This window comes from Triticum urartu, chromosome 3A (genome assembly GCF_056163025.1).
Source record: "Triticum urartu cultivar PI428250 chromosome 3A, HENAU_Tu73, whole genome shotgun sequence".
Lineage (NCBI taxonomy): Eukaryota > Viridiplantae > Streptophyta > Magnoliopsida > Poales > Poaceae > Triticum > Triticum urartu.
The window spans coordinates 79,390,137-79,417,512 of NC_141875.1; the positions used below are offsets into that span (position 1 = coordinate 79,390,137).

The window sequence follows — 27,376 nt, forward strand, 5'->3', positions numbered from 1 at the left end:
CATAGCCATTTCTCTTTCATCTTCCAGGAGGTCGACTGCGTCTTGCCAGGCTTGTTCTGCTTCATCTTCGGTATAAAGCTCGACTCGGGGTGCATTGTGAAGTAGATCACTCGGCAGGACTGCTTCCGCTCCGTAAACCAGAAAGAACGGAGTTCTTCCAGTCGACCGATTCGGGGTAGTCCTCAATCCCCACAGAACCGACGGAAGCTCGTCGACCCAAGCGCCTGCTGCGTGCTTGAGATCACGCATCAGCCGAGGCTTTAGTCCTTTGAGAATCAGACCATTTTCCCTTTCTGCTTGTCCATTCGACTGGGGGTGGGCGACCGATGCGTAGTCGACTCGTGTGCCTTGAGAGGCGCAAAAAGCTCTGAACTTGTCTGAATCAAAGTTTGACCCATTGTCGGTGAAGATGCTATGCGGGACTCCATATCTGAATGTTAACTCTCTGACGAAACTGATAGCAGTGCAAGCATCAAGATTCTTGATAGGCTTAGCTTCAATCCATTTGGTAAACTTGTCGACTGCCACAAGCACATGTGTGAAACCGCTCCTGCCTGTTCTCAATGGGCCAACCATGTCTAGTCCCCAAACAGCGAAGGGCCAGACGAGTGGAACGGTCTTCAGGGCTGACGCAGGCTTGTGCGACATGTTGGAGTAGAACTGGCACCCTTCACACTTGTCGACTATCTCTTTTGCCATTTCATTCGCTTTTGGCCAGTAAAATCCCGCTCGGTATGCTTTAGCCACAATGGTCCGAGAGGACGCATGATGACCACAGGTCCCCGAGTGGATATCATCAAGGATTATCTGACCTTCTTCTGGTGTTATACACTTCTGACCGACTCCGGTCGCGCTTTCTCTATACAACTGTCCCTTTATGACTGTAAAGGCCTTGGATCGATGGACGATCTGTCGAGCCTCTTCTTCGTCCTCCAGGAGTTCCTTTCTTAGGATATACGCGATGTACGGTATCGTCCAGTCAGGGGTGATTGCCAAAACTTCCATGATTAGGTCGACCACTGCCGGAATTTCAACTTCAGTCGGATCTGTGGCACTCTTTGGCTGCGGGGCTTCATTTGTAAAAGGATCTTCTTGGACTGATGGCGAGTGGATGTGTTCCAAAAACACATTGCTGGGGATGGCTTCTCTCTTGGAGCCTATCTTTGCCAAATCATCAGCCGCTTGATTTTTCAGTCGGGAGATGTGATGAAGCTCTAACCCCTCGAATTTCTTCTCTAACTTTCTCACTGCATTGCAATAACCAGTCATAGCTGGACTTCTGACGTCCCATTCTTTCATCACCTGATTAACCACCAAATCTGAGTCGCCATAGACCATGAGGCGACGGACGCCGAGTGAAATGGCCATGCGCAACCCATACAAAAGTGCTTCATATTCTGCTTCGTTATTGGAGGAATCGAAGTGAATCTGGAGAACATATCTGAGCTTATCTCCTCGGGGGGAAACCAATACTACCCCAGCACCGGAACCATTCAGCATCTTAGATCCATCGAAGAACATGGTCTAGTGCTCCGAGTGAACTTGAGTCGGAAGTTGCTGTTCGATCCACTCGGCGACGAAATCTGCAATTGCTTGGGACTTGATAGCTTTCTTTGCCTCAAACTTGATATCTAGGGGAAGAAGTTCAATCGCCCATTTGGCCACTCGACCAGTTGCATCTCTGTTGTGCAAAATCTCTGATAGTGGAGCATCGCTGACGACTGTAATGGAATGATCAGAGAAGTAATGTGCAACCTTCTTCGTGGTCATATAAATCCCATATACAAGCTTCTGGTAATGAGGATATCTTTGCTTTGAAGGAGTCAAAACTTCAGAAACATAATATATTGGGCGCTGAACTTTGAAGGCCTTTCCTTCTTCTTCCTGCTCGACTGTAAGTACTGTACTGACAACTTGTCCTGTGGCTGCAATGTAAATCAGCAAAGGCTCCTTGCTGATTGGGGCAGCAAGCACCGGCTGGGTGGAGAGCAGAGCTTTGAGCTCTGTAAACGCTGCATCAGCTTCTGGAGTCCACTCGAACTTGTCGGACTTCTTCATCAGTCGGTAAAGAGGCAATGCCTTTTCACCGAGGCAAGAGATGAATCGACTTAAAGCGACCAAGCATCCTGTAAGCTTCTGGACGTCATGCACACGCACAGGACATTTCATCCAGAGTATAGTACCAATTTTTTCAGGATTGGCGTCGATTCCCCGTTCGAAAACGAGAAAACCGAGTAACTTCCCACCTGGAACTCCGAACGTGCACTTTGACGGATTGAGCTTGATATCATACCTCCTGAGGTTGGCAAAGGTTTCAGCAAGGTCAGTCAGCAGGTCGGAACCCTTCCGTGACTTGACCACAATATCATCCATGTATGCCTCCACATTCTGACTGATTTGAGTGAGCAAACACTTCTGAATCATCCTCATGAACGTGGCTCCGGCATTCTTGAGGCCGAACGGCATGGTGACATAACAGAAGCACCCGAATGGAGTGATGAAAGCTGTTTTGATCTCGTCGGGCCCGTACAGACGGATCTGATGGTACCCGGAATAGGCGTCTAGGAAAGACAAACGCTCACATCCCACAGTCGAGTCGACTATCTGGTCGATGCGGGGGACAGGAAAATGATCTTTCGGGCAGGCCCGATTGACATGCTTGAAATCAATGCACATGCGAAGTGACTTGTCCTTCTTGGGGACCATGACAACATTGGCGAGCCACTCAGAGTGGTAGATTTCTCGGATGAACTCCGCTGCTAAGAGCCGAGCCACCTCCTCGCCAATGTCCTTCCTCTTCTGGACGGCAGACCGTCGAAGATGTTCTTTCACAGGTTTAAATTTTGGGTCGACTCGTAGACGGTGCTCAGCCAGCCCCCTGGGAACTCCAGGCATGTCAGCAGGCTTCCATGCGAAGATATCCCAGTTCTCACGGAGGAACTGGATGAGCGCTTCTTCCTATTTGGAGTCGAACGTCGTTGAGATGTGAGTCGGTGCAGCATTTGGATCGGTCGGGTGAATGTGAACTGCCTTCGTTTCACCGGACGACTGAAGAGCTGATTCTGAAGCAGGCTTCTTAGCTCGTAGCAACTCACTCGGATCTGCAGTCTTCTGATACTCTTGTAGCTCGACCACCGCCATCTGAGCGTCAGCAATCTTTGAGCCTTTCTGAAAACACTCTTCTGCTTTCTTCCGATTGCCTGTAACAGTGATCACACCTTTTGGGACCAGGCATCTTCAATTTGAGATACACATAACATGGTCGAGCCATGAAGCATGCATAAGCTGGCCTGCCCAAAATAGCGTGATAAGCACTTTGGAAATCCACAACTTCGAATGTCAACTTTTCCTTGCGGTAATTCTTGGAATCACCGAAAACCACATCAAGAGCAATTTGGCCGAGTGACTCGGCTTTCTTCCCAGGAATGACTCCATGGAAACTCATGTTACTGGTGCTGAGCCTGGACATCGGAATGCCCATCCCTTTCAATGTTTCTGCATACAGTATGTTCAAACCGCTGCCTCCATCCATCAGGACTTTGGTCAATCGAGTGCCTTCGACAACTGGGTCGACCACCAGAGCTTGCCTCCCAGGGGTGGCAATGTGTGTAGGGTGATCAGACTGGTCGAATGTGATGGCAGTCTGGGACCACTTCAGATAATTGGGTGTTGCCGGAGCAACCATATTTACCTCACGGTTAATAACCTTCAGTCGACTTTTGCTCTCAACATCAGCAAAAATCATCAGGGTGGAATTGACCTGGGGGTACCCATCGTCACTATCTTCCTTGTCCTCAACTTTTTCCGACTCCTTTTCCTTATCTTTGGACTGCTTTCCCTGAAACTGCTGGATCAGAAGCCGACACTGTCGAGTGGTATGCTTTGGATAAATGAGTTTACCCTCTTCATCTTTCTTGGTGTGGATGTGACATGGTAGATCCAAAACATCATTTCCATCTTGGTCTTTAACTTTCTTGGGGTTCCAAGGTCCTTTGGGTTCTCCCTTAAATTTTCCCTGGGTTACGGCCAGGGCCTCCCCAGGAGCGGCTGGCTCGGCTTTCCGCTTCTGTTTCCGACTGGAATTTCCTCCGGTTTCCTGGGTGACTGCTTTATGCTTGCCACTCCGGAGTCGATCCTCATCTTCACCATTAGCGTATTTGGTGGCAATCTCCATCATCTGATTCAGAGACATCTCTCCGGTTCGACTGAACTTCAGATTCAATTCTCTGTACTTAACGCCTTCTTTAAAGGCACAAACTGCTTGATGATCTGGTACATTTTCAACTGTGTGATGCAATGTGATCCACCTCTGGATGTAATCCCTTAGAGTTTCATTCGGTTTCTGCACGCAAGACTGCAATTCTGTAAGGCCTGCAGGTCGCTTGCATGTTCCTTCAAATGTGGTGACAAACACTCGGGAGAGATCCTCCCAAGTGTAAATGCTGCTAGGTGCTAACTGATTCAGCCACGCTCTGGCCGAGCCTTCTAACATGAGAGGCAGGTGCTTCATGGCTACCTCATCGTTCCCACCGCCAATCTGGACAGCCACTCGGTAATCTTCGAGCCAAGTATCGGGCTTGGACTCACCGGTGAACTTACTAACTCCAGTCGCCAACCTGAAGTTGGGAGGAATTACAGCGGCTCTGATGGCTCGACTGAAACACTCCGGCCCTAAAACATGTACTCTGCTACTGGTAGGCGCATCTCTGTCGTGGCCTTCTCGGTGAGCTCTATTCCTGTCGACCAAACCTTGAACGAGAATGGATCTCGCATCAAAGCCTGGTTCCCTGGGGTCGACTGAAATTCTCCGCCCAACACTATGATGGCGTCTGTCCACCTGCTGTCGAGGCACATATGATCCACTCCTCGAGGGAGGGGTTGGCACTCGACGTCGATCATCATGATCGAATCGGTGATCATACTGCTCATTCCTTCTGTACTGATCACGCCGGTCTCCATGTCCCTCACGCCTCGGAGGCAATCTTGGGCTGTGAGCTGACTGGACTGTATCCGCTGCAACGGATCGACTGTGGATCCTGTTCCGCGACTGAGAAACAGCGGAATTCTGGTCTCCCGCTGCCCGGAGCAACACTCTGATTTGCAACAAGCCTCTGCCAGCCTCTGACTAGGAGGGCTGAATCGACTCTGCTATACGGGACGCAGCCGCCAAATTCTGAATCGGAGTACGATATACCTGCGGGGGCGGAAAGAGTTGACTTCGACTGGATTCTGGAGCCCGTTGATGCGCTCGCTCGTCGAGTATTCGCTGGAGATTCTCTAGTCGAGTGCGCTCGGCCAAGTTAGCCAAGCGCGCGTCCTCCAAGGCTCTGGCCTCGGGGGTTTCTCCAATGATAGGAGTGTGGAGTGCATCCATGTTCCGGCGGCGAAGTTCCTCCCGCTGCAACAACGTGAGAGGCTCGGGGAGATACTCCTTGTGAGGACGCGACGGGTCGCCCCCATCCGCGCCTCCATCGGTGCGGGGGAAACCGGGAGGACTGTGTGGCCCATCGATCACCAGAACCTCTGCAGCTGGGTCACTGCTGTCGCATTCGGATGCGGTCTCTGCGGAGCTAGTCGAACAGGTTATAGAGGGATTCGTCGGGCTCGATTGCCGCGACTTGTGGGGTGGCCGACTGGAGGGCCACCGCATGCCTCACCCACCTCTGAAGCCTCGACCGACCGGAGCATTTGCGCCGGCGAGAAACAGGGCGGGGAGATGCCACGGGAGCCGACCGATACTGGGTCGACGGCTGCCGCGGGAGGACACCACGGACGCATGCGCGAAAGTGCGTCGCCCCGCGGACGGGGAGCACGTCGATGTTGAGTGGAGCCTCCTAAAGCCAAGCGGAGTCATCGGCGATGAACGTGAGCGCGCCGAGACGGATTTCGCGGCCCTCCACCAAAGCTCCGCCTGAAACCATGATTAAGGAGATCAGAAAAAATCGCAACTTCTCAAACTAGGCGCTAAGACTCCTGGCCCCACGGTGGGCGCCAACTGTCGTGGTTCTAACTCTGACAGTGATGTAGGGGGGTATGTATGGAGAGGCTAGATCTTAGCTATTGAGGAGTTGTAAGCACACGAGGATTACGAGTTCAGGCCCTTCTCGGAGGAAGTAACAGCCCTACGTCTCGGTGCCCGGAGGCGGTCGACTGAATTATGTGTGTCTGAATAACAGGGGTACCAACCCTTGATACTGAGGAGGGGGTGGCTTATATAGAGTTCGCCAGGCCCCTCCAGCCCTCAGTAATGCAAGGTTTAAAGTACATTAAGACTGGGGGTTACTGGTAACGCCCCTAATAAAGTGCTATGATGACCATAAAAGCTACTTAATGACCGACCGTTTGCGTGCAGGGTGACTTTAGATCTCCTGGCAGTCGAGTGGTTGGATCTTGGTCGAGTGATTGCTTCGTGGTCGAGTGTCTTGAATCCTCGAGTGGGATACCTCCAAGTCGATTGAAAGGTGACTTCTTCTAGGGATGTCCTTGGGTAGGGTACTTAGGACAGGTCCATAGCTTCATCAGCCTTCGCCTCTCGCGCACACGCGTCCTCGCCGCTGCTCGCCCGCGACCGCCGTCGCCCGCCACCACGACCGCGACCCCTCCCCGCGCCCGTGCCGCCGCGCCCCCGCACCCCCTGTTGTTGCTCCTCTGCCGCCCGCAGTCCTACTCACCGTCGGCCCCGCACTCCGTCCCCTGCGCCATCGACGCCGCCGCGCCATTAGCCATCGCGGCCGCCCTGAACTCTGGCCTCGCCCCGCCGCTCCCTGTGGGCGTGCGCCCACACAAGCGCCCGTAGCGCCCGCTAACTGCATCGGCCCCTCTGGGCCAATGACAAACGGGGCCCACGCCCCTAAGGACGATTTAAATAAATAAATAAATAACCTAATTAATTTTGATTAATTAAACTAATTAATCATAATTAGATTAATCTAATAACTAATTAAACTAACTACTGTTAGTTAATTAATCAATCAATGACAGTGGGGCCCACCCCTAATTAATCCTGGTTAGGTTAATTAATATGGTTTATTAAAATGTGTCACTCACTAGTGAGACCCACTGGTCAGGTTGACCAGTCAACCTCTGCTGACTACTGACATCATGCTGACATCAACATGCACTACTCTGGATAATGTTGGATTAAAATAATTAAATAAATCCTAAAAATGATTTAATTTTTTAAAATTAATATAAAATAAACCGTAGATCGGATGGAAAAACTTTGTACATGAAAGTTGCTCAGAACGACGAGACGAATCCGAATATGCAGCCCGTTCGTCCTCCACGCATCCCTAGCATAGCGAACACGCAACTTTTCCCCTCCGATTCATCTATCCGAAAACGCGAAACACTGGGGATATTTTCCCGGATGTTTCCCCCTTTCACCGGTATCACCTCATACCGCGTTAGGGCACACCTAGCACCGCTACTTGTCATGTCATGCATCGTTATGCATCTGTTTGCATTATATTCATTGTTTATTCCCCCTCTTCTCTCTGGTAGACTACGAGGCTGACGCCGCTGCTGGTGCCCCGTCCGACTACGATGTTGACGACCCCTACTTGCCAGAGCAACCAGGCAAGCCCCCCCCCCTTGATCACCAGATATCGCTTACTCTTCTCTCTACTGCTTGCATTAGAGTAGTGTAGCATGTTGCTGCTTTCCGTTAATCCTATCCTGATGCATAGCATGTCATTGTTGCTATAGTTATTGATACCTTACCTGCAATCCTAAATGCTTAGAATAGGATGCTAGCTTATCATCAGTGGCCCTACATTCTTGTCCGTCTGCCATGCTATACTATCGGGCCGTGATCACTTGGGAGGTGATCACGAGTATATACTTATATACATAGTATAAGATACTTGTGGTGACTAAAGTCGGGTCAGCTCGTTGAGTACCCGAAAGTGATTCCGATGTTGGGGGCTGAAGGGGCAGGTGGTTCCACCCAGGTAGTGGCGGGCGTGGGTTCCCGATGGCCCCCAACTGATACTTTGTGGTGGAGTGGCAGGGCAGGTTGAGACCACCTAGGAGAGAGGTGGGCCTGGCCCTGGTCGGCGTCCGCTGTTACTTTAAAATAACACACTTAATGAGATCTGGGTATTTGATCTGAGTCTGGCCACTGGCCTATACGCACTAACCAACTACGCGGGAACAGTTATGGGCACTCGACATCGTGGTATCATCTGAAGCCTTCGTGACGTCAGTGACTGGGCGGCGTGCGCCGGGTTGGACTGGAACGCCTGCTCTTGTATAAGGGAGGCTATACTAGGTCTGCTCGCCGGCCGCGTTCGCAACGTGCATGTGTGCAATGGGCGATGGGCCCAGACCCCTGCGCCATAGGATTTAGACCGGCGTGCTGACCTTTCTTTTGTGCCTAGGTAAGGCTGCGACGTGTTGATCTTCCGAGGCCGAGCATGACCCAGAAAAGTGTGTCCGGACAAAGGGGATCGAGCGTGTTGGGAAATGTGGTGCACCCCTGCAGGGAAGTTAATCTATTCAAATAGTCGTGATCTTCGGTAACATGATGACTTGGAGTTGTACCTTGACCTTATGACAACTAGAACCGGATACTTAATAAAAAAACACCCTTCCAACTGCCAGATACAACCGGCGATCGCTCTCTAATAAGGCGACGAGGGGAGGATCACCGGGTAGGATTATGCTATGCGATGATACTTGGTGAACTTACCATCTACTCTCTTCTACATGCTACAAGATGGAGGCGGCCAGAGGCGTAGTCTTCGATAGGACTAGTTATCCCCCTCTTATTCCAGCATTCTGCAGTTCAGTCCACATATGCTACCCCTTTTCCATTTGATACCAATGCATACATATGTAGAGTAGCTCCTTGCTTGCGAGTACTTTGGATGAGTACTCACGGTTGCTTTGCTCCCCCTTTTTCCCCTTTCTATACCCGATTGCTGCGACCAGACGATGGAGCCCAGGAGCCAGACGCCACCGTCGACGACGATTCCTACTACACTGGAGGTGCCTACTACTACGTGCAGGTCGCAGACGACGACCAGGAGTAGTTTAGGAGGATCCCAGGTAGGAGGCATGCGCCTCCTTCGATATGTATCCCTATTTGTGCTAGCCTTCTTAAGGCAGACTTGTTTAACTTATGTCTGTACTCAGATATTGTTGCTTCCGCTGACTCGTCTATGATCGAGCTCTTGTATTCGAGCCCTCGAGGCCCCTGGCTTGTAATATGATGCTTGTATGACTTATTTTAATTGTAGATTTGTGTTGTGATATCTTCCCGTGAGTCCCTGATCTTAATCGTACATGTTTGTGTGTATAATTAGTGTATGATTGAATCGGGGGCGTCACAGACGCTCTGGCAATGTTGTTGATATGACAAAGTCTCGAAAAGCATAGTGCATGTATACAACATGCATAAAAGAGAAGTGCATGGATGAACCCACTTTGAAAAACTTATTTCTAAATACAAAAAATATGAAAAAAGTCTCACGCATACATCTTCACATTCTATGTAGACGCAAAATGCCTGTGCAAAAAAGACAAAAAAAGTTCTCAAATGCTATTTAGAAGCACTGGAATTTGTCTTTTTGCAAAGGCAAACAAAAAAAAGATTTTTCTCATAAAACTTTGTGCCGTCCACACATGTTGCGAAGATGTATGCGTGATTTTTTTTATTTTTAACATTTTAAAACGTGTTTAAAATGCCAATTTTGAAAAGTGGGTTCATATGCCCATGCGGAACGTGCCCTTTCTACATAAAACCACTAAGAGCATCTCCAACAGGCGCGGCAAAACATGCGCCCGCGCGGTAAAAGCAGTTTTTCGCGCGCGTCAGTTGGTTCCGCACGCGCCAGTGGTGGCGGGAAGTTACCGCGCGCGAGAAGCGTTTGCGCGCGCGGGGGAGAAAGCGGCACGCGGCGCGGTAGATTTGGCGCGCCGCTTCACGCGCGCCTATAAAGTCCGCGCTTCGCCACGCGCACAGAATAGCCACGCGCCCTCCTCCTTGCAACCTCGCCGCTTCGCCGCTTTCGGCGCCACCACCGCGCCACCATGCCGCCGCGCCGCTGGGGTGCTTCGGGCTTTCGCGGCGTCCGCGAGCGCCCCAACGGCTGGTACTCCGCTGAGATACGGGCCGGCGACGTCCGGCTCGGCCTCGGGACGTTCCGGAGCGTGCGCGAGGCGGCCCGCGCGTACGACGCGGCGGCGTGGCGCTTGAAGAGGCCCCGGTCGCAGATGAATTTCCGGGACGTCTTCACGCGCGAGGAGGCGCAGCGCGTCGCCCCTCCGCCGCATCTCATCACGGACATGGACCGTGCCGACCACTCTCGGCGGCAGCGCCGTCTCCTCGTCGCCGAGGAGGACGAGCGAGCCATGGCGGAGTGGCGCCGTCGCCACCCAGAGGACGTCGATGCCGAGCGTGCCTACTGGGCAGAGAGGACGGCAAGGCGCCGCTCGGAGCGGGCGGACCGGCGTCAGCGGAAGGCAGTGGCAAACGAGCAGTGCGACATCGTCTCCGCAGGTGGGAGGTCGTTCTTCACCTCGGACGATGAACATTGGGACGACATATGGCTCTCAACCTCGGACGACACCGACGAGAATGATGATGGTGATTGTAGCGACTTGGAGTAGTTTTCTATCTATGTATGCCATAGTAGTTTCTATCTATCTATCTATGCCGTAGTAGTATCTATCTATCTATGTATGTCGAACTATCTATCTATGCCATAGTAGTTGCACCGATGTAAAATATCTTTGTATCGTTTTTTTTTATCTATGTAATTTTAATTTAAAAAATATTGTAGAATGAGCGCGCGCTGCATTTTACCGCGCCTGCTGGAGCTGCACGCGCGCGGGGCTTTTCAGCGCGGCTGCTGGAGCAAACGCTGCGCGCCGCGCCAAACCAGGCGATGGGCGCGCGCCAAATCCGTTTTTACCGCGCGGCGCGTTGGGCGCCTGTTGGAGATGCTCTAATAAGTTAGTTCACTGCGAACCAACCTGCGATTGGATGGTTAGGAGGACAGTGGTATCCCCAGCCCACCAGGTTCAAGTTCATTGCTCGCATTATTCCTAGATTTGTTTTAGAATTTTTGGTGATGCACGCTCAGTGGGAGGAGACATTCACGTCAACTACGAGGTGTCTGTGATCGCTTCGTCAATCTTAAGATGATATGTCGGCTCAGTCTCTCGGAGATACTCGTGTTCATAAGAACGAGTGTATGCGTGTATATATGAGCACCTGTGTATGTACTATATTCTAAAAAAAATTAGTTTGCACGATGGCAAGCCCTCCCAAAGTCGCACCGTCGTGTACTCGCCTTAATCACATATATATTCACATTTTATGAATGAACTATCTTCGTCTGATCAATCAAATCATATGTCACGCTGTTTTCGTATTTATGTAGTTTAGGTTGCACCCTTCGCAAATCGCAATCGCCTAACTAGCTTTACGTAAGCTGTCTGAATGGGATTGTGCGAGCAGTTGCATGCGCACGTAGACACATTGCAAAAGATAATAATTCAAAATGGCTTCGGCTAGCTTCTGGTGCCTTTGATTTGATCAAATATATTGAAGAAAGGTAGACATATAGCAACCACTGGTACTGTACGTGCGTATAGATTGAGCTCCGCCACCAGTATGTGATCTGCTTAATTAGTTGAAACCGTTGGTTACTGTACACAGAAGATAGAGTGGTCTGGAAAAGCGACTCTTCTGGATGAGAATCCATCAGTCCTGTAGAACGTTACAGCTAGCAAATGGTTGGGTGCCGATCACACGCTAAGATTGGTGGCATGAATGCCCTAATTTCACTGGGATCCAATCTAAGTACAAGTGGTTCACAAGGACTAGGACCCAACCTGAGTTAGAGTGGTGGCACCTGGCTTCATTCCATGTTTCAGCCTCGTAAGCGCGACCCTATATTATCTTCAATTCTTCATGTGCAAAAGGACATGATCCGAGTCAATAGTTGATAGGACTACCACCGTTCGGGTTTCTTAACTGACCGCAAAACGGACACCGTATCTGTCCGCGGACGGGGGCACCATATGCATTCTCTAGCCATCGACGTCCCTTGGAGGTCTCAGCCTCCCAGGCATCTCCAATGTGGATCATCAAATAGATGTTTTAAATGTTTGTCAGCACGTTCAAACGTGTCTATAAACATTTAGACGAATGCCGGTCATCCAACATTATCCCTAAAAAAACTGTGAAACCCGGACCCACACAAGGCATGTAACGTTGGTAGAAGGTTGTCACATTTTTAAAATGTAAACTAACTTCATATTTGATGATTTGGTGTCTCATAAAGATGGAATATTCTTTCAATGAGTGGCGACATTTTCATCGATAGGGAGACGTCTATGCTGACTTCTTCAATCTCAAGACTCGCCGGCTCGGTCTCTCATAGATGCCGGCATGCGTGACTATGTTCATAAGAATGGGTGCATGCACGAAAGTCTGCGTCTGTATTGTGTTTTTCCAAAAAAAAAATAGCACACATTTTCTTCATTTAAATTCACACAATGCTCATAGAAGAAGCTAGCAAGTCAGGGTTTACAAAGTCACATATGTTCACCTGAAGTGTGTTTTTGCAGACTTGAATGCATGTGCATCTCTCTTTCTCTCTCCCTCTCAAAGAATGTCTGCGTTCCTTCTCTCGCCGTACCGCCCCTCAGCTGCCCGCAATCTGTTGACGACGCCACGAACTCCGCTGTTCAGCTACAATGCAGCTATTGTACAGCCGTTGTTCAGCTACAATGCAGCTATTGTACAGCCGTTGTTCAGCCGCACAAATTAAAATAAAACATCCAATTGCAACATTTCAATTTGACCCCATAAGTATAATCCCTAAAATATTTACGTTTCAATTGATCCCATAAGTATAAAACATCTGATTGCAACATTTCAATTGAAATAGTGACCCTCCAGGTGTCGAGCCTTCATCCTAGAGCAACAAGTATAATCATATCTCAAGCATAAATTTTAAGCATACCATTGCAACATTTCAATTTGATCCCATAAGAGTTTTCCTTTTTGAGTCAAGCGGTAATCCCTAAAGTATTCACGTTGATCCAACGTGTCTTCCATTATCAAGTTGAATGGGGTTTTTTCAGGATTATCAAAGTAGTGTTTAATATTTTTCACATAACGAGCATTGAGGGTTTTAGCCCTCGAGTGTCCAATACCCATCTTTCATCCAACGACTATCTGTCTAAACCTCATTTTTTGACTTTTTCTTTTTTATTTTACCACCTAAAGCATCACAACTCAATTTCAAATATGAGTTTCTTACCACACATACCATATGTGTCTACAGACATTTGATATATCCATTTTGATGAATCATATTGGAGTTGCCTTTACGGGAAGTAGGAGCTGACGGAATCTCTAGCATGTAGAGTAGTTCTGCACAGAGATTACACGTGCTCCACATCCTCTCACGTGTAGATGCATCAACACAAACAGAGCCAGGACACACATTTCTTTTGAGAACCAACTATAGATGGATGGTTAGGAGGACATTGGTGATGCATCAACACAACAAAGTCAGAACACACAATTTTTTTGACAACCAATTGTAGTTGGATGGTTAGGAGGGCATTGGTGCCGAAGCCAATCAGGGATCAAACTTTATGTTTGACGATTTGGTGTCTCATAAAGATGAAATATTCTTTCAGTGAGAGGCTACGTTTTCAGCGATACCAAGACATCTATAGTGACTTTTTCACGGATCGGTCTCTCAAAGGTGCCCGTGTGTGTGCATGCGTTTATACGGATGGATGTATGCACATGTTTGTGAGCATCCGAGTCCATGTTGTGCTTTTCCAAATAAAAATAGCACACATTTATTTTCATTTAAATTGAAACCCCAGTTATACAAGAAGCTAGCAAGTCAGGGTTTACAAAGTTACATATGTTCATCTAAGTGTGTTTTTGCATATGTGAATGCATGTGCATCTCTCTTTCTCTCTCTCAAAGAATGACGGCCTCCCATCATAGCACCCCTCTAGCCGCCCGCAATCCACGTTGACGATGCCACGAAGTCCACCTCGACCCCTGCATTTGTTCCCTCAGTTTGAAGGTGGACCCGTGACTTCGCCGCCTGGTATGCCTCATGCTCCTCTGCCTACCCTGACGGCAACCTGCCACCGCCCAGGCCAGCACCTCGTCCATCTTGACCTTGTTTGGATTCATGGATTAGAGTTAGTTTGAACTTAACTAACCCAAAAGTATCCAAACAGGAGGGTTAGTTTGGGTTAGATGCATCTAACCTACCCCAAAAAATTAACCCACCCAAGATGTGCTTATTTGGGCTAGTTCTTCTCGGGACCACTAAAAAACATATTTTTTCGCTCGCTCTTCCTGCAGTAGATCCCTCCCCACTTCATCGAAGCTTTTCGTCCTCTCCCTCCCTCCCTCTCGCACCGCCCGTGAAGGCGCCTCGCCGTATCCGCGCTTCATCTAACTCTGCCATCCAAACACCTCTTTGATTAGAGTTAATTCAGGATTAGAATCTAACTCTAACCCTCTAACTAAGTTAGAATATCCAAACAGGGCCCTTGTTATCGACGAGTCTGCCAAAGATGTGACAAATGCTATGTCGCCACTGGTGTCGTCAACTCCGTGCATTGGCCTCCGCCACGGGCTCCATCGACCTTGATGTGCCCAAAATCACTCTTTCTTGGCCTGAATCAGACGATGTGCTGCCGGATTCAACGCCACACCAAATCGAGGGAATTGCTGAAGAAGCTATGACCCAATGACAGATGAGTCCCACTTTAAGGTATTTTATGCAGGTTGATTTCCGTTGGATGGACATCAAAATCCTACGTGCATGCAAAAAGACACATTAAAAAGAATATCAACAATGACCTGCTCTGGCCGTCGCGTGAGTCCAGAAAAGACGCATCAAGAAGAATGCATCCCAACATCTACGTTGAAAGGGACGAGGATGTATATGCATGAGGCAATATCCATGGCGGATTTGATTCTACCATGTTTATATGTGCTCTAAGAGCATCTTCAACGGCCGCGTTAAACTAGCGCCGCGTCGCAAATTAGGCCGTTTTAGCGCGCGCGCAACGCGGCGGGTCGCTCCAGCGGGCGCGCAAAAACGGCGCGCGCGCTATAACGGGTTGAGCGCGCGGTTGAAAACACTTACCCGCGCGGCGTATTTCGGGCGCCAGCTACAGCGCGCGGCACACTTGAGCGCTCGCACCGCACTCTCTCCTCTCCTCGTCCTACGCGCCGGCGCCGGCGCCCTGCCACCCACCCATGAACGCGCACACCGGCGCCCCGCTCACCCCGCTGTACAGCCGCGACCCCCCCCCCCCCCCCCGCCGCCGCCGCCGCCGGAAACCCTAGCGCGGGAAGCGCTGGCGTCGGCACCGCCGGAGCTCGGCCGAGCGTCGGCCTCGCGCGCAGCCTCTTCTTGGCGCCGGGTGGCGTCGCGCCGGCGCCGTCCCGTGCCGCCGCCGCACCGTCGAAAAAGGTCCCCAATGCGGCGCGGACGAAGAAGGGCAAAACATCCGCGAAGAAAAACAAGGCGGTGGACGGCTCCGGCACCACGAAGGCGAGGGGAAAGAAGCTTGCAGGGCGTTCGACGGCCGCGGCGGCTACCGAAGCGCCGGCGAGCTCACTCGTTGAGCCGACCGCCGACGCGCACCACGTGTTCGACGAAATGCCCCCAAGGTGAAAAAATTTCCAACTTTTCTTTTCTTCTTATTTTTTCAATGCATCATCATCACATATAGATAGCTTATTTGCATTGTTCAAAAAACTTTGTAGTCTCAACGATGATGCATACATGTCCACTATGGGTGTTGGGTCCAACAATTCGCATTGGTCTCAAACCAATGACATCCATTTCGAAGACCATGAGTTTGAGGTGGACGAGGAGGGTGAGGGAATTGTCGAGGCGCCGAAAGGAAGAGCGGGCAATTACTCAACCAACGATGACAAGTTACTATGCCATACTTGTTTGCAAGTGTCGAGGGATCCATCCATTGGAGATGATCAAAGTAGAGACGCGTATTGGGGGCGAATGAAAGAACACTTTGATGCTCACAACTTGAGTGGAATTGACCGCTCCGAGAGATCACTTCGGTCCCGATGGTCGACAATCAACTCGGATTGTCAAAAGTGGGCGGCCGTACAAAAGGCAGTTGACAAGATTAACCCAAGTGGCACAAATGAGGATGATCGAGTAAGTGGCATCTCATATATGTTCATCATACTTGTTTTTGGTGACCGAAGTGCTAACTTGTTTTGTTTTTCTTATAGTACAACATTGCACAAAACTTGTTCAAAGAAGAGACAAGGACAACCAAGAAGGGGAAGATCAAGAAAGGTAGGGTCTTTACCTTGCCTCATTGCTATGAAGTGTTAAAGGATGATGAGAAATGGAAGAAGCGTGATGGTTTGGAGGATTTGCATTTGAGCAACAAACGGAAGCGAGCAATTAAGATGAATGATGATGAGAAGGAGGAGGATGCATCAAGTAATGACGGCAAGAGAAGCCCCACTCCCAACTCGGTTTCATACTCGAAGCCAAAACGACCGGATGGGTGCAAGAAAGACAAAACCGAAAAGAAGAAGAGGAAAGGAGATGATGAGCTCAAAATGCTATGGAAGCTATTGTGAAGGCAAGGGTCAAAGCCAATGAGGTGAGGAAAATGGCAAGGAACCAAGATGCCGTGGCCGAGGAGAGGAGGTTGGCGGCCGAGGAGAGAAGGGTGGCGGCCGAGGAGAGAAAGGTGGCTTTGGAGGAGAGGAAAGTGAGCAACGAGGAGCGAGCTAAGTTGTTGGAATGGGAGAAGCACTTATTCTTCTTGGACCCATCTAACCTCAATGCGGCGCAAAAAGAGTATGTCAATCTTGCCCAACAAGAAGTCTTGATCCAAAAAAGAGCCTTGATTCGTGCAATGGGTGGCGGTGGCCTCGGCGCCATGGGTGGCGGTGGCTTCGGCGCCATGGGTGGCGGTGGCCTCGGCGCCATGGAAGGCATGGGTGGCTTCGGAGCCATGGGAGGCATGGGTGCATATCCGGCCGCCATGGGAGGCATGGGTGCACCTCCGGCCGCCATGGGAGGCATGGGTGCACCTCCGGCCGCCATGGGAGGCATGGGTGGCTTTGGAGCACCCTCCGACGCTATGGCCGCCATGGGAGGCATGAGTTTTGCTTCTCTCATGGGAGGCATGGGTGCACCTTCGGCCGCCATGGGTGCAATGTCTTTCGATGTGCCTTCTCACACACATTCCTATAAAGATGCCGTTGAAGATCTTGCCAACACCGTCAGAGCTTCACATGATGCGGTGCGTGATGCGGTGCATGATGAGGAGAGGGAGGAAGATTCATCTTCGGAGGCGGAAGAGTCGTCTTCGGAAGATGAGGACGAAGACGAAGACGAGGAAGATGAAGATTGATGTGTCTTTCATATCTTGAACTTTAGTTTGCATTTGAACTTGGTTGGATGAACTTGTGGGCATGATTTTGAACTTGTGGGCATGAACTTTTATTCATCAACTTGTTTGTGTCAAATTTCACATGTTCATTTTTTTCCAAAATATCATATATGCAAAATGCCTGGCGAGTCGCGCGCTGTATTTTTGCGCTCTACTGGAGCGGCGCGCGCGCTGCATTATAGCGCGGCTGCTGGAGCCAGCGCAGGAGGGCGCGCAAAACCAGCCGCAGCGCACGCGGTAAACAGGTTTTTTGCGCGCGGCGCTTAGCGCGGCTGTTAGAGATGCTCTAACAATAAACTATTTCAAGACCATAAAAAAGAATTTAAGCATCAAGAGAGGAGGATGGGTTAAACCGACGAAGGGCTGGGTGAAATTAAATGTTGATGCAACATTCCAGTCTGAAGAACTCCAAGGAGCGGTTGGGGCTATTCTCTGAGACGATAAGGGAGGATACATCGCAACATCGAATGGTAAACTGGATCATGTGTCAGACGCACCTACTGCAGAAGCTTATGCATTGCACCATGGACTTTTACTAGCACAACAACTTGGGATTAGTAACTTCGTTGTGGAATCTGATTGCATGAAGGTGATAGACACAATGGATGTTGGAGGGTACACATCATCTGGAGCGGCTGCAATTTATGCTAATTGTAATATTTTATCTTTTGGTTATACTTCGATATCTTTTGTCCACTGTCCTAGGAAAACGAATATTGTCTCTCACGAATTAGCTAGGCTAGCGACCTTGACTCCACCTTCTATATGGATAAAGGAACCACCGGCATCAATTGTTAGGTGGCTGGAGGATGATGTAACAATATTTTGATTTAATAAAGATTGTGGAGTTTCAAAAAAGAAGAATGCATCCCAGCATCTACGTTGAAAGAGACAAGGCTGGAGTATATGCATGAGGCGATATCCATGGTGGGCCTTTGATGACGTCGACTGGTCGACCCGAGAGGAAGAGATGACGAGAGATTCGGAGGGCAGTCCATTTAATTGCACCTTTGAAGTAGACTAGTGATTCAATATGGTCTCTGGGGTAGAATAGAAACAAGAGTACTTCACCGGCGCCAAATGTCTACACCTAAACCCAAACCCCTCACCTCACATTCCACTATATAATAAGCCAAGCTAGCTCTGTCTAGCTCACTTGTACAAGAACACTTCACCGGCTATAGCGTAAACAAACGCAAAAGAAATGGAGGCGGTGTCATGGTGGTGGGTTAGAGGCTTCCTCGGCAAGTACCCGGAGATCATGGCGTCGTTCGCCTGCTTCCTGTTCCTGCTGTTCTTCAGGTATCGCCGGCGGGACGGGCTGCCGACGAACTGGCCGCTGGTCGGCTCGGTGCCGGCGATCACCGTCAACGCCGGGCGCGTGCACGAATGGCTCACGGAGTTCCTGCGCGTGGCGCCGGGGATGTCGCACGTCGCCAGGGGCCCGTGGGGCTCGCCCGTGGACATCCTTATCACGGCCAACCCGGCGGACGTGGCGCATGTCTTCACGACCAACTTCGGCAACTACCCCAAGGGCGAGGAGTTCGCGGCCCTGTTCGACGTGCTCGGCAACGGCATCTTCAACGCCGACGGGGACTCGTGGGCGTTCCAGCGGCGCAAGGCGCACGCGGTGCTCTCGGACGCGAGGTTCCGCGCCGCCGTCGCCGTGAGCACCGCGCGCAAGCTCGACGAGGGGCTCGTGCCGCTTCTCGACGGCGTCGCTGCCGGCGGTACGGTCGTCGACCTGCAGGACGTGTTCATGCGCCTGACGTTCGACCTCACGGCGATGTTCATATTCGGTACGGACCCCGGCTGCCTGGCCGCCGACTTCCCGCAAGTGCCATTCGCCGCGGCCATGGATGAGGCCGAGGCGGTGCTGTTCTACAGGCACGTGACGCCCATTGCCTGGCTGAGGCTCCAGACCTACCTAAACATCGGCCATCACAAGAAGATGACCAGGGCTCAGCAGGTGCTGGATGCGTCTATCGCCGAGTACGTCTCGCTACGGCGAGAGCGCGCGGCCAGTGCCGCCGACACCAACGCCGACGGAAGCGACGCCGCTGATCTTCTCACGTTGTACATGGCATGCCAAGACGAGATAGGCAAGGGCGGAAGCGAGTTCGATCGGTTCTTGCGCGACACGACGCTGAACCTCATGGTCGCCGGCCGCGACACGACGAGCTCCGCCCTGACATGGTTCTTCTGGCTGCTCACCAACCACCCCGACGTGGAGGCCAAGATCCTCGCCGAGCTCCGCGAGAACCTGTCGTCTGGCGGCCACCCCAGCGCCGCCGATCTGAAGCGGCTGGTGTACCTGCACGCGGCGCTGTCGGAGTCGCTCCGGCTGTACCCGCCGGTGCCGTTCGAGCACAAGGCGGGAGCGCAGCCAGACACGCTGCCGAGCGGGCCGGCCGTGCGGCCGTCGAGGAGGGTGATCGTGTCGTTCTACTCGATGGGACGCATGGAGTCGGTGTGGGGCAAGGACTGCCTGGAGTTCCGGCCGGAGCGGTGGCTGACGGAGGCGGGGCGGCTCCGGCACGAGCCGTCGTACAAGTTCGTGGCGTTCAACGTGGGGCCCCGGACGTGCCTGGGCAAGGACCTGGCGTTCACGCAGATGAAGGGCGTGGTCGCCGCCGTCCTGCCGCGGTTCCGGGTGGAGGTCGCCGCCGGTGCCGTGGTGAGGCCCAAGCTGTCCATCATACTCCACATGAAGGACGGGCTCAAGGTGAGGGTTTACAAGAGGCAAGACGATGCCTGCTAGGGCTATACATACGCACTTACGTCGATGCTCGCAAGTCCTGTGTCCATGTGCATTGCATGGCAATCCATATACGTGTAATCTCTCTATCCCACAATATAAGATGTTTTTGCAAGCCATTTTGGCTTGTAAAAACGTCTTATATCGTGGGACGGGGATATTATTGTGTGTAAACGTGTGAGGTTATTGTTTGTGTGTGTATCAATATGTACTGTATACAAAGGAATAAGTAAATAAATGTGTATACCAACGGAACATATGGAAATAAGAAGGAAACGGAAAATTACGAAAAATGGTTGGAACAGAATGGCGTACGTGGAATAATGATCCAGCATGCATGCAGTCTGATCTGGTGCCCAGATTGATCAACTGGGATATGAATGCATGCATGAGCAGTGCAACTTTTTTTTTTTTGAGGGTGCATGAGCAGTGCAACTGAAAGCTCGACTTGTAGCACTACTGTAGTACCTCCTAATGTGGTGGAACGTCTGCCTGCGTGTGCTTCCCAACGGCCCTGTACTCCGCAATGTCTTTTTGCGTGGTTCCCACAGGTGCTGGCAACCATCTCACCACTGAGAGCATCTCCTACAGCTGCGGAACCCGCGACTCGTTAAAAAATACTTTGCAGCGCCTCCATCGTCTGAAAAAAAGCAGCAAGCAACGCTGGCTCCAGCAGACGCGCTAAAATTTAACATGCGCGTAGCTCCAGTAGGCGCGCTAAAATGCAGCGTGCGCTATCGCACGAAACATTGCATACATATTTTTTTAATAAAAATGATATATATTTCATAGATAATAAAAACGATACATAGATATTTTACATAGTTCATAGCATAGATCGATAATATAGATAGATAAAACTACAGTGCAACTACATACTACGGCGCAACTAGATGAACTATGGTGCAACTACATCCTACTCCGAGTCGTCCTCGTCCTCATCTGGATTGGTGTTGTCCGAGGTATCGATCCACATGTCCTCCCAATGAGGATCATTATCCACAAAGATCGACACCCCACCTGCCTCAACGATATCGCACTGCGATATCGCCAGGGCCTTCCGCCGACACCTCTCCAACCGCTCCGCGCGGCGCTTTGCCGTCCTTTTCGCCCAGAAGGCGTGCTCTGCCGCGACGTCCTTCGGGTGGCGCCGGCGCCACTCCGCCATGGCTCGCTCGTCCTCCTCGGTGACGAGGAGGCGGCGCTGCCGCCGACGGTGCTCCGCACGGTCCTGGTCCGTGATAAGACGAGGCGGAGGGGCGACGTTCTGCGCCTGCTCGCGCGTGAAGACGTCGTGGAAGTTCATCTGCGCCGGCGGCCTCTCTAGGCGCCACGCCGCCGCGTCGTACGCACGGACAGCCTCGTGCGCGGTCCCGAACGTGTCGAGGCCGAGCCGGACGTCACCGGACCGGACCTCGGTGTAGTAGGTGCCGCCGGGGCGCTCGCGGACGCCGCGGTAGCCAGATGATCCACGACGGCACGGCGGCATGGTGGCGCAGTGGTGGCGGGGGCGACGAAGCGGCGAGCAAGCGGCGACAGAGTAGCGAAGAGAGCGCGTGTGGTAGTGTGGAGGCCGTGTGGCGAGCGCGGCAATTTATAGGCACGCTCGAAGCGGTGCGTCAAATCTAGCGTGCGCTGCCGCCTTTTCTCGCGCGCTAGTTTCCCGCCGCCGCTTGAGTGCGCCAAAACGTCCCGCGTGCGTTAAAGTGAAAGTTTACTACGCGTGTCTTTTGGGGCCGTTGTTGGAGATGCTCTGAAGTGAAGAGTTGTTTTACCTCACATGCATGGATGTAACATTTCACTCTCTCTTTCTTCACACGTATGCATCTGTGTCTCTTCTCTCTCCGATGCAAATAAATTCATGGATTTTTTTTCACCTTGACCAATTTAAAATATTTATATCTTTTAAGACATAAATTTGAAGAGGTTTAAATTTAACGTTTCACATTTCGTATGTGAAACAAATCTATTTGACTTGAAAAATGTGTTTTTTGTGAAACAAGACAGTGGAACTGAAATATTGGTTTTGAAAGTAAAAAAAATGAAACTGAAATGTCAACTTGTGAAACCGATTATTTAAAAATGTGTAATAGTTTAATTTGAAAAGATTGAAATATGTTATTTAAAAAATGAACAACTGAAATAGATGTGCTTTTTGTGAAACAAGCCAGTGAAAAGAAACATATAGCTTCTGAATTGTGAAGTAGCAACCACAGAAAGTGAATTATAATGGATCATTTGTGAAACTGATTATTCTAAAATGTGAACCGCGCAATACGAGGTGTCACTGTCACAGCGGGGTTGCCGGTACCTACCGGAACCGCGCAATTCCGTTTCGCCCTGCACTCCGATTGAGGAGGAGGCGTCCGAGGTGGGTACCAAATGCCATCGGGACCGAGCCACGCGCGGGGCGTACGTAGTTATGTGCAAAGAGAGAGAGAGAAGCCAAACAGCACTAAGACTCACATGAGCCATGCATCTCTCCTGTGAGTAGATGGATGTCCAAGGGATGTCGACGGCTAGAGAATGCGCTTGCACCCTGGTGCACCTGGTGCACTTCGACCTATATTGGCTCACTTAGAAATTTTGGAAAGAAAACATCTAACAAGCATAGCATGGATATGTGAGAGGATTTTTGGCACCCATGTGCGGGGTCACCGAGCCCCTCGCGCGTGCTTTTTATTTTGGCATCTGATTTTCAATCTTCCATATTTTTCTGTTTTGATCAAACTTTATGAAGTTTGACTTTAGATAAATCTTATATGCGAACTAAAAAGGACAACATGAAATACTATACTACCGTACTACACATGCAACACAAATAGAATAGATACCAAGCAGGTACTGCTAGTATTTCTATTCTCCATTTATTACACACTAATCCATCACGTAGACGCATAATATGCATGCATGCATGCATGAATATGCAGGAAAAAGAATAATTGACGATAATACGAAGGGCCGACGCCACATCAACCGTGATACCCTAACCCCTAATGCATGTATCTACAGGATGACACCAATGCATCCCCCGCAATGTCGAAGAGATCATGCATTGGAGGAGGGAAGAACCGGAGAGCATGAAAATAATAATTGACTAATGCGAAGGTTCTCACCTCGGATGGGGTGGAGTGGAGGAAAATGTCTTCTTTTTTTCTTTCCGGACCGTGTCTTCCGGACCGTGTCTATATATCATATATTACTGGTTTACTAGGAAAAGGCGAAGCACACCGTTCATCAAGCCTAACACTCGTAACCACATGACATACACTATTAAGAGATTGTTTGGATGAAGTGTTTGCAGAGAATCAGCTCTCTAAAAACGTGATTTCTGTTACAACCACCTAAAAACTTGTTTGGGATATCTAACTAATCCGTGGATAAGTAATACTGAGTTTTATAAAATCTCAAAAAGCCAATTTATAGAAAAACGACTATTAGTCGTTTTTCTACAAACGCGTTCTCTACCGTCGTGTTGACTAGTATCCCGCACAGTCTATTTGGCTATTTGGATGCGTCGGCGGGTTCAGCTTCATCGTCTACGTATTCATTAATTCTTTGCTGTCTACTTTTGCGTCCAAATGTCATCCTTGCTGGTAGCTCCGGCGATCGTCGCCGCCGCCGTCCAACACCGGCACCGTAACACCGGCGGTGTCGAACTCCGCGATGTTCGTCCTCTGCCGAGACAACGTCGGCCGGCAACGGCTTGTCCGGCTCGCCATGTTATCTCCGCCATTCTCAGCTCGGGCGCGGCCGGCAGCACCGTTGACAGCGTCCTGCTTCATACCGGCGTGCACCCGCCCATGGACAGGCATCGCTGCCACTGCTACGTCGACCTGCCGCGTGCACATCATAAGCTAGCTAGCAGGAGAGCCATACATGTGTGCCATGCAGCATGCAAGGAAGAGGACGAGAGAAACATGCATAGGAAGGCTGTGAGCGAAGAGCCATGGCCTCTGGGATGAGCGGACGGCAACTGCGTGATCGTGTTTTGCCCTTTTTCCACCCAAACAAGGAATTGTATAGACTCGTTGTAACAGAAAAACTAATAAAAACTGGTTTTCCTAAAAATCCTCTAAAAACCAGTTTTCCAAAATCCCACGTCTAATTCTCTGTATCCAAACAACCACTAAGCGGGGCTCGGACAAAGAGAAGACCTCAGATTGATATGTCCCGAAAGGCGTTAATTCTTGCACCTGCCTCTTAGTGAATTTCATGTTGGTGACTTCTTCATTTTTGTGTCTTCCCAATAGCATATAAAAATACTATAGTACTATGCCACGTCATCAACCGAGATCGGCTCCTCCTCCGTTGGCTGGTACTCCTCCTCCTAGACCGCCGAGAGCACCATGGGGTCGTCCTCATCCTCGCTCGTCTTCAGAGAACTTGAAAGTTGGCCTGCTGTAGTGCAAGTCATGTGTCAGACGTCCGCGGTGAGGACCCCTCAGCGCAACGCTTCGGCAGAAGCATCATCTTCTAGGTGATTTTCTCCTAGACCATGGCGACGGCGGACAACGGGGAGATCGGCTACGAGTAGCGGTGGTAACGGAAGTGTGGGAAAGAGAAAAAATGGGACGCTTACGATTTGGAGCGGGGGGAGGAGGGACCGGCTTTAAAGCCGGAGTAGGTTCCTCGGACAAAGCAGCAGCCAGCGGGGTATGAATGTGTAGGTGGGGAGCCAATGATCCTCCATGAATGTGGAGAGTAGTGCGAAACCTTAAGCGCCGGGAAGGGTTTGGGGTGGAACCGGGGCGTCAGAATCCGACATGGTGGATGTCTGGGCTCCCCTAGACCACCCCTGGTTTGAGGTCGGACTGGGGTAGGTCGAATGTTCGAACTGGTCCAACCCAAATGAACGGCCGTGTTGGAGGCCTAAAAGTGTCCGAACATATAGAAAAAGGAATGGTTGCAGATGCCCTTAGTAGCACAACTCTGATCTTCATTTCTAAAGATTCGTCAATGTTAATAACCATTCAATCTTAACATCTAGAGTCATACATATACAAAAAGGATAAAAGGTCTTGGTCAGATGGTTGTAAAACCGATTATTTAGTATTGCGATCAATACTCGTAATCTTATTTGTCCCACCTGCTTTATATTCTAGCATTTGTTGAGCTCACAAATTTCTTCTATTTTATGGCTATTACTACTTTTCGCATCACATTATAAAATAATCACAACACACTCCAATACAGCAACCGCAAAATGGGCCATAGAAAGAGTTATTTCTAATTTGAATACTATTATTTTTGTACCAACTTGCACATAATCAACAATTAGCATAGTTCTGCACACATTTTATAACAACTCTCTGAACAGTACTGATGGATTCTCATCTATAAGAGTCGCTTCTCCAAACCACTCTATCTTCTGTACAGTAACCAACGGTATCAACCAAATTAAGCAGTTCACACATTGGTGGCAGCTCAATCTATACACACGTACAGTACCAGTGGTTGCTATATGTCTGTCTTTCTTCAATATATTTGATCAAATCAAAGGCACCAGACGCTAGCTGAGGCCATTTTGAATTATTATCTTCTGCAATGTGTCTACGTGCTACCCGCAAAAAAAAAAAAGCAATGTGTCTACGTGCGCATGCAACTGCTCGCACAATCCCATTCAGATAGCTTACGTAAAGCTAGCTAGGCGACTGCGATTTGCGAAGGGTACAATCGTAAGCTACATAAATACGAAAACAGCCTGCATATGATTTGATTGATCAGACGTAGATGGCTCATTCATAAAATGTGAATATATATGTGATTCAGGCGAGTACACGACGCTGGGACTTTGGGAGGGCTTGGCCACCGAGCGAACTGGTTTTATGCATGAGAGGGCACGTCCTCCACGCATGGGCATAATAACGCACTTCTAAAAAATCTCATTTTAAAGACGTTTTAAAATGTCAAAAAAAATCAAAAGAAAATTCACGCATACATCTTCGTAATATGTGGGCGTGGCACAAAGTTGTGAGAAAAATCTCCTTTTGTTTTGCTCCACAAAGAAGATAAATTTCAGTGCTTCTAAATAGCGTTTTACGACACAATTTTTTGTGTCTTTTTTGCACAGGCCAAATAAAAAGTTGTTTTTTCACGAAACTTTTTGCGTGCACAAGAATGTGAAGATGTATGTTTGAGACTTTTTTCACAGTTTTTTGGCATTTAGAAATAAGTTTTTGAAAATGGGCTCATATGCCTATGTGTCCATTCATGCCCTTCTCTTTTATGCATGTTGTATACATGCACTATGCTTTCTAGACTTTGTCATATCAATGGCATCGTCAGCGTCCCCTGTTGCTTCTTAGAGTAGTGGCAACTTTTGTTCCTCCGAACCTACGTGCTCTGTCCGGGCTGAGAGCCTTGTAATAAACTGGACCTTTACCTGTTTTTATTTCTCGTTTTCTATGGATCATATGTGTTCTGCCTATGTAAGGACTTTGTTAATTTAAAATTGGACGCCTCTGACGTCTTTGTTCTAAAGAAAAATGAGCCAATTTAAAGTGTATCCCTGTGCACCACGGCACCACTCGCATTCTCTAGCCGCCGACGTCCCTTGGAGGTCTCAGCCTCTCAGGCATCTCCAATGTGGAGCATCAAGTATACACTTTTAAATGTTCATGAAGATGTTCAAACATGTCTAGAAACATTCAGACGGATGTCGGTCATCCAACATTATCCCCTAAAAATCTAGGCGAAACCCGGACCATGCAAGCCATGCAACATTGGTAGATATGTTTTGTTTTCTTAAAATGCACACCACATCTAAACAATACTTCTAAATCCTAACCCTCATTGTCGAAGATCGGGACGATAACCTCAACGCTCATTGGTGGCGGGCTGAATCCATGGCATCCCGACATACCCGGAGGCTACAGATGAGCGGTGGCCTCATAGTCCCCATCGCCAGTTGTGTCATCCGCAAAGACTATAGCTCGCCGCATGTCCTCGATGTAGATCCAACGCTCGTGCTCGATTGTGTGGGCACTCTACACGGACGCGTAGACCGCCCGGTTCTCGACGATGAGGTCCAGATCTGTGAGGAGCGCCACCACAGCTAAGGCATCCGCGTGCTCCGCCTCGAATTGTGCCTCGCCATGGAGAAGGGGGCATCTTCCCCTTCAGCCACGACATCAGCCACCTTGCCTCTGTCGGCCACGTCGTCAA

The 27,376-nt window shown here is 49.9% G+C and overlaps 3 protein-coding genes across 3 annotated transcripts; 2 read left to right on the forward strand and 1 right to left on the reverse strand.

Annotated features, from left to right (window-relative positions):
• The first annotated feature begins 10,035 nt into the window (after nt 1-10,035).
• Nucleotides 10,036-10,614, forward strand: LOC125546682 (uncharacterized). Its single transcript, XM_048710850.2, has one exon. It carries the CDS (start codon nt 10,036-10,038, stop codon nt 10,612-10,614), a length of 579 nt encoding a protein of 192 aa, XP_048566807.1.
• Nucleotides 10,615-18,620: 8,006 nt separating this feature from the next.
• On the forward strand, nt 18,621-20,328 carry LOC125548014 (alkane hydroxylase MAH1). The gene has a single exon (XM_048711725.2). The coding sequence runs from the start codon at nt 18,656-18,658 to the stop codon at nt 20,210-20,212; it is 1,557 nt and encodes a 518-aa protein (XP_048567682.1). The 5' UTR covers nt 18,621-18,655; the 3' UTR covers nt 20,213-20,328.
• A 797-nt stretch (nt 20,329-21,125) lies between these two features.
• LOC125548015 (uncharacterized) lies at nt 21,126-21,698 on the reverse strand. The gene has a single exon (XM_048711727.2). The coding sequence runs from the start codon at nt 21,696-21,698 to the stop codon at nt 21,126-21,128; it is 573 nt and encodes a 190-aa protein (XP_048567684.2).
• Between the last annotated feature and the right edge of the window lie 5,678 nt (nt 21,699-27,376).